This window comes from Ovis canadensis, chromosome 7 (genome assembly GCF_042477335.2).
Source record: "Ovis canadensis isolate MfBH-ARS-UI-01 breed Bighorn chromosome 7, ARS-UI_OviCan_v2, whole genome shotgun sequence".
NCBI lineage: Eukaryota > Metazoa > Chordata > Mammalia > Artiodactyla > Bovidae > Ovis > Ovis canadensis.
The window spans coordinates 38,119,458-38,131,905 of NC_091251.1; the positions used below are offsets into that span (position 1 = coordinate 38,119,458).

The window sequence follows — 12,448 nt, forward strand, 5'->3', positions numbered from 1 at the left end:
TTTCATTTTAATTTATTTGGACTTCTGTGTTTCTAGTTTGTCCCTTCATTTGTGTAGTATTTCTCTGCCTTTTCATTATTATTATTTTTTTAAACTTACTGTGCTTGAGGTCTCGTTTTCCCAGGATTCAAGGTTGAATTCTTCCTTCCTTTTGGTTTCTGTCCCCCTAAGGTTGGTCCAGGGGTTTGTGTAAGCTTCCTATAGGGTGAGATTTGTGCTGAGTTTTGTTTGTTTGTTTTTCCTCTGATGGGCAAGGCTGAGTGAGCTGGTAATCTTGTCTGCTGATGATTGGGTTTTTATTTTTGTTTTGTTTGTTGTTTAGATGAGGCATCCTGCACAGGGTGCTACTGGTGGTTGGGTGATACCAGGTCTTCTTTTCAAGTGGTTTCCTTTGTGTGAGTTCTCACTTTTGGTGGCTCCGAGAGTAAAGCATCTGTCTACAATGCAGGAGACCCGGGTTCAATCCCTGGGTTGGGAAGATCTCCTGGAGAAGGAAATGGCAACTCATTCTACTACTCTTGCCTGGAAAATCCCATGGATGGAGGAGCCTGGTAGGCTACAGTCCATGGGGTCTAGAGTCGGACACAACTGAGTGACTTCACTTTCACTTTCAGGGTTGGTTCTCTGATAGTCCAGGGTCTTGGAGTCAGTGCTCCCACTCTAAAGACGCGGGGCTTTATCTCTGGTCAGAAATGAAGATTCCATAAGTGTTTTGTTATGGCATTAAGTGAGATTAAAACAAATATCCAAAAGCGAGAAACCAAAGATGAACCTCAGACAAATGGCAGTAAGAAAATCAGGCAAATAATAATTAAAATAATGGAATATACACATATACATATGCACCCATGAGCAAAGTCAAAACAGTCCAAAAAAATAAAGTACAGTAGATTGACCAGGTGAACAATGTAAATGAATATTCATACTTATCAGTTAACAAAACTAACTAAAGCACAAACGGGAAAACAAAACTAAAACAAGGTACCAAGTGGGGAATAAAGCAATGAAAACAAAATTAACAAATATGTTGAGAGGAAAGGAAAGAAAGAATAGATATGCAAAGTTAAATATAGGTAGATGAAGAAGATTTGTATACATTAAAGATTAACTGCCAGGGGGAAAGAACAGTAGTAAAGGCAAAGGAATAAATGCCCCAAAAAATAGGTTTTTAAAAATTAAAGTTATAAAAAAAGAGAAAAAAAATGGACGAGAAACAAAAAAGGAAAACTCCACAGATTGTAACTGAATATACACATATACATATATACCCATAAACAAAATCAAAACAGTCCAACAAAAATAAAGTACAATAGATTGACCCTGTGAGCAAAGGAAACCAAAAATTATATCTACCAGAACAAAACTAACTAACTAAAGCACAAACTGGAAAACAAAACTAAAGCAAAGTGCCAAGTTGGGAATAAAGCAATGAAAATAAAACTAACAAATATGTTGAGAGGAAAGCAAAGAAAGAAAAGAAAGACTAGATATGCAAAGTTAAATACAGGTAGATGAAGAAGATTTATATACATTAAAGATTAACTGCAAGGGGAAAGGAACAGTAGGAAAAGCAAACAAAGGAATAAATTTAGGAAAAATATTAGGCTTAAAAAATTAAAATTACAAAAAGAGAAAAGAAAAGGAAAACTCCACAGAACTGCAAAAGCCCAAGTAGAAGCAGAGGTTTATATCAACAATAAAAAAAATTTGACAGAGGAAAAAAAAGCTCAAAACTTAATTAGATTTTATAATGCCAATAAAATCAACAACTACAACAGAAGGGGATAGAAAGGAAAAAGAAAAAGAAAAAATCCAAAAGAATCTACAGATCAAGTCAAAACATGAGAATAGTAAGTGTTTGAGTCACTTTTTGTTGAGTCACTGCTGTCAGAGTCCTTTCCCTCGCTGGGAAGTCACAGTCCATCTCATCTTCCTACGATGCCCTCCAACACTATGCTGATCTCTGGACATGCTATGGGGGTAACTCAGATTCTAATCAGGCCATATTTCTCTGTGTTCTTGCCTACAATGTCCACAGGTATCAGAACTAGTGCTTTTTCTTTTGTGGGAGCTCTCAATGACCTTATATATATTCCATAGGCAGAATCTGCCTAGTTGATCGTGTGGATTTAATCTGCAGCTTGCACAACTAGTGGGAAGGTTTGGGGTCTTCTTCCTTAGCCACAGTAACCCTGGGTTTCAGCTGTGGTTTTATTTTCACTTCTGTATGTGGGTCATCCACTGGGGTTTGCTCCTGAGGCTGCCCTGGAGGACTTGGGTTTGCCCCTGTGAGGGCCAGGTGTGGAGGTGGTGCAGCTTCTTGGGTCGCAGGGGTTCAAGCAGCACCAGGTACTCAGGGGAGTTTGTGGCTAGGGCAGCAGGAAATACAGTGCTCTAAAAGGGTATGGCAACCAGTATTGGCCAATACACGCCAGTATTCTCGCCTGGAGAACCCCCTCCCCTGACAGAGAAGACTGGCAGGCCACAGTCTACAGGGTCACAGATTTGGACACTAGTGAAGCAACCCTGCGCACAGAGACACAGCCTCCTTTTGCTGGTCGCCGCTCTGCCCCAGGGAGAGTTGATCGTGAAGGTGGTGATGTTGCTTGGCTTGTAGGGACCCAGGTGGCACCTGGTGTGCAGGGACATGGAAAACCTCTGCCACAGGAGCTATGGCCCTGTCAGAGTCTTTTTTTGAGCCCCTTGTAGCTAGGGATCAGAAGGCCTCTTTGGCCAGTCTTTCTCCATAGCTTCCCCCCGCTCAACCCCGTTCAGGTACTTAGAGGGCTCCCTTGCCTGGGGTCCTTCTCTGTTGTTTGGAAGGTCAGACACATAGAGGGCCCCCCTGGCTGGGGTCCTACTCTGTAGATCAGCATGTCAGGCACTTAAAAGTGCACCCTGGGTGGGATCCTGCTCTTTAGTTCAGTGGTCAGGGATTTGATGGGCCAGCCTCTCTGTTCAGCTGCTGATGCTGTGTCTGGGGAGAAAGAGGCTATGGTGATGGCTGCATCCCCTAATGCAAGACTCAGCAGTATTGCCTTGCTTCTGTGGCTGCCTGGCTTTCCTCCACAGGCATTTCCCACCACAGTCTCCTCCCTCACATCCCCTCGATCCATCTCTCCTCAGTCAACAGCAGCCCTCTCCCTGGGATTGCTCCACAATTCCTAAACTCCAGCTCCCAGACACTGCGCCTTCGAGGAGACCTGCATCCGTGTCTCGGGTATGTATGGCTGTGGCAAGGACTGTCTGATTCAATTTAGGCTGTCACAGATCAGCTGTTTCACTCTCAGCCTTAAATGTTTCTCCTCTGACTCAGACAATTGCCCCTATGTGGGGATCGGATCCCCGCTTCAGTTTCCCCACTCGCCGAGGACAGGCAGTCCTACTAACTCTCCTGTTTCTCCCCCTAGTTCCTTCATCCTACAGAGTTTTGTGTGGGTCTATATATTCTTTTCCTCTGGTCAGGTACTCCTGTCCACTCTCAGCTGGTGTGCATGCACTTCTGTGTCTGAAGCTGCATTCCTGATGTATCTGTGGAAAGACATGTACTCTACCTCCAACTACTCCTCCACTATCTTGTTAGGAATATTTCTTTTTCACTTCTAAAATATAACTTGGTTCTTTGTTAGATACTGTTTCTGTCTGTAATTTAACATTCAGTTTTTCAACTTCCTAATGTCGCTCTTGATTTTATAAGTTATTTTACACTCTTTGCTAATTTCAACAATTGAGTATTTGTGGTCTGTTTCTATTAACTGTTTTCCTCTTAATTTTCAGTCATATATCCCTTCTTCTTGCATATCCCATAATCATTATAAAAAAAATTATTTTTTGTATTTTACACATTGTACATAAAAGATCATGCAGTTCTGACATAATATTCCTCCACAACCTATCTACTGCCTCCTCTATGAGGCAAAAAAGGTTAAGGTATGATCACTTCAATCCAATCGAGTACTGAGCCTATTTGAATCTGAATGCAGTTTTTATAAGACTTGATACACTCCAGTTTGTTCTTGTGCCATGAATATATTCTTTCCAAGTTTGGATTATGATTTTAAAAGATCTTTGTCTCCTCACTCTGAAGAGTTCAGGTGATTCAGTTTTGCCCTTCAGAACTTTTGTGCTTACAACTTCAGTCTTTTCCCTTCTCTTGCTAGTTTCAAAAGTAAGATAAATTGTTCAAATAGAAATCTGGGTTTACACTGTTCTTTTTAATTAATGTACCTAAGAAGCATCCACTAAAAATAGAAATAAAAGCAACAAACAGGAAAAATATAAAATACACAACTGATTGTATAACCCTAAAAGAATCTCAGATCACAAACACTCAAACATAGTTTTGCAGGGAATTTGGCTCAGTCTTCTAGTTAACAAAGCAAACTATAAATTAAATCAGTTTTGTAATTTATACAGATTATACACACTAACACATATTTGATATCATGTTTTGAGGCAAAAAGGAGTATAAAAGATAAGTTACCTGAGAAAAATAGTCAGCAAACAATTTGGATAGAGCAGTTGTTGGATAACAATAATACCAGCCAGGATATGATCAAGTCAATACATTCCGATGTTTGAGGAATAGTCATTGATGGATTAAGTCACAATTTCAAACAGCATGAAACAGCAATGTATACATAAATTTCCCTGCCCTAGGCCAAATGGAGATGAGTTGAGTCCATTGAAATTAAGGCAAACAATTGGAGCATAGTTTCCAATTCGTGAAACATAATATTTCTGAGTCTTTCTCTGATGCTTTTCCTCCTGACATCTGTCAATCTCCCCTGATTATACTACCTTATCACTTCTGTCTGCTACTTTTCTTACACCATTTTATTGCCACAGGTTTTAAATCCTCCCTTACATATTTTTTTGTCTTTCAGAAAAAATATAAATTTTTCTTATCATAGGTTAAAATTAAAGGACAATTAGACGTTTCATAGTTCCCACAAAGTTTGATAATATTAGTTATGTTAATCAATTGCTCAAATTTAATTGGATAACTGAATTCAGGTATTCTAATGTGTAAGGCTGTACACTCAGAAGATTCAAAGTCTGCAACTGATGCTTTTTCAAAATCTTCCACCAAACATTTCCCAGGGTTTTAATTTGGCTGACAAACAACCTGTTACCCAGAGAATTCAATGTAATCTCATAATCAATGGTCTAGTCTGAATACTATAAAATGGTGACTGTCTTTAAAAACAAAAATCCCCAATTTTTATATATTTATTTAAACATTTGTATTACATGAAGTTGTTTGAAGTAATTTGCACTCTCATGAGTTACTTAGGAGACCTTCCTCAAACTCAGGAGCTGATTACTTAGTCTGCTCATTGCTGTCTTCACATCCTTGTTTCTCAGCGTGTAAATGGCAGGATTGAGGATGGGTGTAACCAAAAAGTCTAAAATGGCAAGAAACTTATCCACTGGCACCGTGGGAAATGGCCACATGTAAACAAAGATGCAGGGTCCAAAGAACAAAACCACCACAGTGATGTGTGCTGACAGAGTAGAGAGGGCCTTGGGCAAACCACATGAAGAGCGTTTCCATACGGTGACCAGAATGAAAACATAGGAGATGATCAACAAGAAGAAAGTGCCCATGGATATGAACCCACTGTTGGCAGTGACCATGAATTCCATTCTGTAGGAATCTATGCAGGCAAGTTTGATAAACCAAGGAAGGTCACAGTAAAAACTGTCGATTTCATTAGGACCACAGAAAGGCAAATGGATCACAAAAGCTAACTGGACCACTGAGTGAATGAGGCCAATAGCCCAAGCACCACACAGAAGCAAAAGGCACACCCGAGGGTTCATGATGGTCAGGTAGTGCAGGGGCTTACATATGGCCACATAGCGGTCTAAGGCCATGGCAGTGAGCAGCACCATCTCAGATCCACCCAGGGTGTGAAGGACAAATATCTGGGTGGCACACCCCTGGAAGGATATGGTTTTGTGCCCAGAGTACAGGTCAGAGATCATCTTAGGAACTGTTAAAGTAGAAAAACACAAATCAATAAATGAGAGATTGGCTAAAAGGAAGTACATGGGGGAATGTAGATGAGGGTCAAAGGTCACTGTTAGCACAACAAGAAAGTTCCCTAGAACAATTGTTACATAAAACACTGTAGAGAAGGCAAGGAGGAAATGCTGCACTGATAATGAGGTAGAAAGCCCCAGGAACACAAATTCAGATACAGAATAATTTGCTTTACTCATTGACTTTGTGAATGACTTTTACCTGAAAGGAACAAATAAAATTAGTTACAAAGGAACACGCCAGAGATACTGATAGATATCACTGTGCTTTAATTTCTGATATTAAAGAAACTCTTCACTCTGGATCACAAAATGTCTTTTTAAAATTCATACAAGAGTTTATTCATTATCAAATACTCATCAAGAAGCTACCATGAAGACCTCACATGTTCTTGGCACTGTGCCACATTTAGGGATAAAATGCAGTCTGTCATTAAACTAGTTGTGAAGCTAGGCATTAAGTAACCACTTACATAACCAGATGAATAAAAGCTGCTATGATATTTGAAAAAAAAAAAAAGTGCTTAGAGGACTATAAAAGCTCATAGTCATGTCATCTACCCTGACCTGGAAGATGTTCATGGTAATATCTATGTGAGGAATGGAGTTAAGTAAATGAGGAAAAATAGGAAAAGTGATCTATCCAGAGGAAAGGTATGGAAACTGTTGTGAAACATGAAGAAACAACAATTTGCAATAAATAAAAGACAACCAGTACAGATCTGATCAAGGTAAAATTCCACAGGTGTGCTAAGAATTTGATCCATATTTCAGAAGTGATAGAAACCCACTGAGGCAGAATAGTGACATATCATATTTGTGCTTTAAAAAATTTAGAGTATCTGCAAAGTAAAGAATTTAATAAACTAATTAAACTTTAAATCTTTTTGCACAGCAAAGGAAATCATAAACAAGATGAAAACACAACCTTCAGAATAGAAGAAAATATTTGCAGATGAAGCAACAGACAAAGGATTAATCTCCAAAATACACAAGAAGCTCATGCAGCTCAATATAAAAAAAAAAATCAATCAAAAACTTGGCAGAAGATCTAAACATTTCTCCAATGAAGACAAACAAATTGCCAACAAACTCATGAACATCAATAATTATCAGAGATATGAAAATCAAAACTACAATGAGGTATCACCTTACACCAATCAGAATGGCCATCATCAAAAAATCTACAAATAATAAATGCTGGAAAGGGTGTGGAGAAAAGGGAACCCTCATGTACTGTTGGTGGGAGTGCAAATTGATACAGACACTATGGAAAACAGTATGGAGACTCTTAAAAAAACTAAAAATAGAACTACAGTAGGACCCAGCAATCCCACTAATGGATGTATACCCAAAGAAAACCATAATTCAGAAAAATACACACACCCTGATATTCACAACAGCACTATTTACGATAGCCAGAATATGGAAGCAACCTAAATGCCCACCAACAGAGGAATGGATAAAGACACGGTACATATATACAGTGGAATGTTACTCAGTCATAAAAAGGAAGGAACATGGGTCATTTGCAGAGATGTGGATGGACCTAGAGTCTGTCACACAGTATGAAGAAAGCCAGAGAAAAACAAGTGCCATATATTAATGCATATATGTTGATTCTAGAAAAACATTATTGATGATTTTACTTGAAAAGCAGAAATAAGGACATAGACATAGAGAAGAAATATATGATATCAAGGGGGAAATAGAGAGGTGGGAGGAACTGGGAGATTGGGATTGACACATATATATGGTACTATGTATAGAAGAGATAACAAATGAGAACATACTTTATAGTACAGAGAATTCTACTTAATGCAATGTGATGATCTGAATTGAAAGGAAGTCCAAATGGTAGGGGATATATATATGCTTATATATATACATATGACTGATTCATTTTGTTGTACAGTAGAAACTAAAAGAACATTGTAAAACAACTATATTCCAGTAAAAATCAATTTTTACAAAAAAGAATGTAGTAGAATACATTAGAGGGAAGGGAGAGAGACAGATTAGAAGTCTAAGGGCCATTATCAAATCAGTATAGAAATAATAAATTTGCCCATAAATGGGTATTGATACAGCTTACCAAACTTGTCAAAAATAAACTGAATATCTTATTTTACAACTGCAGCTAAAATTAATAATTTAAAAAATAAAAGAAACATACATGAAAATGGAGGCTTATTTTTAGATAATACTTTATATACCAAATCTCTTTCTAAACATATGTCCACATGTGCAAATCATGCAGAAAAAAAAATTACAGTTTAAGATTCAAAATCTAAAGTATCTATATAGGGAGGTGGGAGGGGGGTTCATGTTTGGGAATGCATGTAAGAATTAAAGATTTTAAAATTTAAAAAATAAAAAACTAAAAATTAAAAAAATAAAAATAAAAAAAAAAATAAAGTATCTATATAAGTTTAAAAAATAAATGTGGGGAAATAGTCATTAAAACAATGACAAACCAAAACACTATGGACTTGTTATTACGTTTGCAGAAAAATTTCAGAGTTAACAAAGTTCTGAGGCTGTGAGAACATAGACTCTTTCATACTATATAATTCAAGAGTACAAATTCATATACCTTCTCCAGAACACAATTTCAAAATCTATTTCAAATATTTTAAAATTGCCTTATAGTTAAGACTCCCATTACAAAAAATTTTTCTTAAGGTAATAATAACAGATGAGATAAAATACTTAGCTATTGTGGCAAATGTTACACAACATGAGAAAAATTAAAGTTGTATATAACCTAAATTCAAAACAATAAGAAACTATATTTCAATACAATAGTGCATTCAAATGGGAAAACCACTCAACCTAATAAGTAGAAAAACATCATGAAAAAATTTATAATGAACCTTAAATTTTAAAAAGCAGCATACAAAATAAAATTATAGAAAACACAATTTCAAAAACTTAAGCCTGGAAAATAGACATAAAGGATAAGCAAAAGAATGTTGATCTCAGCGCGCACGCGCGTGTGTGTGTGTGTGTGTGTGTGTGTGTGTGTGTAACTATCAGTTTGAAACATATGAAATTGGTGTTTCACTAGATTAAAAAACTAAAATACCAATTTTAAAGGGTTCTAACTAAAATATTAATTTATTTTTTACCTTATAAGGTTTTCTAAACTACCTTTCCTTTTTATAACCAAACATTATTAATGCTTAGTCGACATCCGAATTGAATATCATGTGTCCCCCACTTGTACTACCGCCATCAAGCTTTCTTCCAGGTCTTCACCACTAACACATATTCTTTCCCAGGTCATCACTTCTCCTTATGCCACTGTGCATCATGCCCAGTTTCCAGTCTGGGCACAGCCTGTACCACATAGGCGAGTAGGAGCACCACCATGGAAACACTATAGCCAATAACAGATTTGAGGGCAGCCAGGCCAGGCAGAAATGAGCTTCCTGAGGGTTATGGAGATGGAACAGGAATTGTAGCCAAAATAAAACATGACAAGGGTGATACTAGCAGACCCTGACAAAAGGGCACTAGATTTAGAATTGTACAGACAATAACTGGGTAAATCAGAGTAGAATTGAACAGAAGAAATGGGACAATCACTGAGGTTATGATATTGATATAGTATAGTAAAAGCAGTGATATAATTCTATATTACAGAGGCCTAAAGTGAAAAATCTTGTAGAACAAAATGAATAGCATGATTCTATTTGTATGCCTGTAAAAACACCTTAAAGAATAAATGTTTAACCTTTAAGAAATATTACTATAGTAAACTGTGAATGAGTATATGTGACTTGAACTTCCTAAAATCCTTACATCTGCATTTTAGATAACTTTTACAAAGAATTAACATTTGTAATAAAAACCATAAATTTTATAAAATAGAAATAAAAATTCAAGATGCTGAGCATATTAAATGAAAAAATATAACACAAATATTGAAAAAAATGAGATGAAACTTTACAGAGAGATGATCAACTCTTTTCTGAATCAAAAGTATCAGTATAACAAAAATTCTAAGCAAGGGGTCCATCTTGAGGTGTAACCTTTGCATTCTTATGTTTTAAAAACCATCTTTTCTGGAAGTATGTGTGTGCATGTGTATTGATGTATTTCTTGATTGATTAAGAATTGAGATGGGTTTTTTTTTTAAAGGAGAATAAACAGGAAAAATAGGTAAGCTATTGAGAGTAAAAGAAAAGATAGAAAGCAATCTAAGAGTTATCTGATTGCTTATAGTCCTGCCTAAACTCTTTCAATAACTTTACTCCTTTTCAAAAGTTCAGATTCCTTCATATAGCTGATCTATACTCTGTCTTCTCAGGAGGTACTAGAGGTAAAGAACCCACTTGCCAATGCAGGAGACATAAGAGATGTGGGTTCAATCCCTCGGTCAGGAAGATCCCCTGGAGCAGGAAATGGCAACCCACTCCAGTATTCTTGCCTGGAAAATCCCATGGACAGAAGAGCCTACAGTCCATAAGGTCACAAAGAGTCAGGCATGACTGAAGTGATTAACACACACACACATCCTCTATCTCCAGTCTCACAGCTCATTCTCCCTTACCCCTACAGAGTACACTCCAACTTTCTGGAACTGCTTGGATAAGCCCATTTTGTTAATGCTAGTCCTCTTGCTTGCTTAAGACTGAATGGACAAGTGCATGCTCTTAGTTCTGTGGACTGCTTCTCACCTGTAAGTACAGTCCATGCAAAACTCCCTCTTTCTTCCAGCTGAAACTGACCTTTTTCTTTTATGTGGTCATGCCATGCTGTGCTGTGGGGAAAATTGGGCCTTGCTCTGGTGAGCAGGGCCATGCTAAGTAAATCTTTAATCCAATTTCTTGCTGATGAGTGGGGCTGTGCACCCCCACTGTTAGTTGTTTGGTCTAAGGCAGCCCAGTCCTGGAATCTGAAATCTCTATGATAGGGTTAGAGGCTCTGTGGTAGGGCTAATGGCAACCTCTTCCAAGAGGACTTATGCCAACAGTCCACATCTCCCAGGACTGCTGCTGCCAGCAGATCAACAAAGACCCCACGGCAGGTCACTGTCAACCCAAGTCTCTCCAGGAGACCCCCAAACACTCATAAGCAGCTATGGATGAGCTATTTAAAATACCAAAAGATGATGCTGTTAAAGGGTTACATTCAATATGCCGGCAAATTTGGGAAACAAAGCACTGCCCACAGGACTAAAAAAGGTCAGTTTTCAATCCAGTCCTGAAGAAGAGCAATGCCAAAGAATGTTCAAACTACCGTACAATTGTGCTCATTTCACAGGCTCCCAAGGTAATGCTCAACATCCTTCAAGTTAGAGTTTAACAGTATGTGAACTGAGAACTTCCAGGTGTACAAGCTGGATTTAGAAAGGGCAGAGGAGCCAGAGATCAAATTGCCAACATCTGATGGATCATAGAGAAAGCAAAGGCATTCAAGAAAAACATAACTTCTGCTTCACTAACTATGCTAAAGCCTTGACTGTGTGGATTACAACAAACTGAAAAATTCTTAAAGAGATGGGAATACCAGACCACCTTACCTGCCTCCTATGAAACTTGTATGCAGGTCAAGAAGCAACAGTTAGAACCAGACATGCAACAATGGACTGATTCAAAATTGGGAAAGGAGTACGTCAAGGCGGTATATTGTCACCCTGCTTATTTAACTTATATGCAGAGTCAGCATATAAGGTTGCATCTCCTTGCAGTCCAAGGGACTCTCAAGAGTCTTCTCCAACACCACACTTGAAAAGCATCAATTCTTCAGCACTCAGCTTTCTTTATAGTCTAACTCTCACATCCATACATGACTGCTGGAAAAACCATAGCTTTGACTATGTCTCTTTTCTTTGCCCCACAATTTTAGCTGTTCTCTTCTGATTTCTTTTTCTTTCTCTTTGCATTTCAGTTTGGGTATCATCAAGCATATTGTTTTTCCCTTGAACTCATTGAGACCAAATATCTCTACTGTCCTTGTTTTACCCTCCTCCCTTGACTCTGAATTTCCCTAAGTATTCCTCCTCAGAAAGAATCTGTGCAGTTCACTCCTTTCAGCTGTAATCTACTATTACTATACTGGATCCCTGTTGTTATGGTGGTAATTTGTGAAGGAACAGAAGCACTCTATATTTTCTAAGATTAGATATCTATCTTATAGGGGGTCTGTGATTTAGAGATGAAGGTTTGTAAATGTTTCTTCAATGTGTTTAACTCTTCTGTCTGTCTCTGTTTCCTTCCCTGAAAACAACATTCCCAATCTATTTTCTTGAGGCCTCAGTTCAATTCAGTTCAGTCACTCAGCCCTGTCCAACTCTTTGCAACCTCATGAACCACAGCATGCCAGGCCTCCCTGCCCATCATCAACTCCCGGGGTTTACCCAAACTCATGTCCATTGAGTCAGTGATGCCAT

At 37.9% G+C, this 12,448-nt stretch overlaps 1 protein-coding gene across 1 annotated transcript; it reads right to left on the reverse strand.

Moving 5' to 3' along the window:
* Positions 1-5,292: 5,292 nt before the first annotated feature.
* On the reverse strand, positions 5,293-6,228 carry LOC138444131 (olfactory receptor 4F6-like). Its single transcript, XM_069597460.1, has one exon. It carries the CDS (start codon positions 6,226-6,228, stop codon positions 5,293-5,295), a length of 936 nt encoding a protein of 311 aa, XP_069453561.1.
* Positions 6,229-12,448: the final 6,220 nt, after the last annotated feature.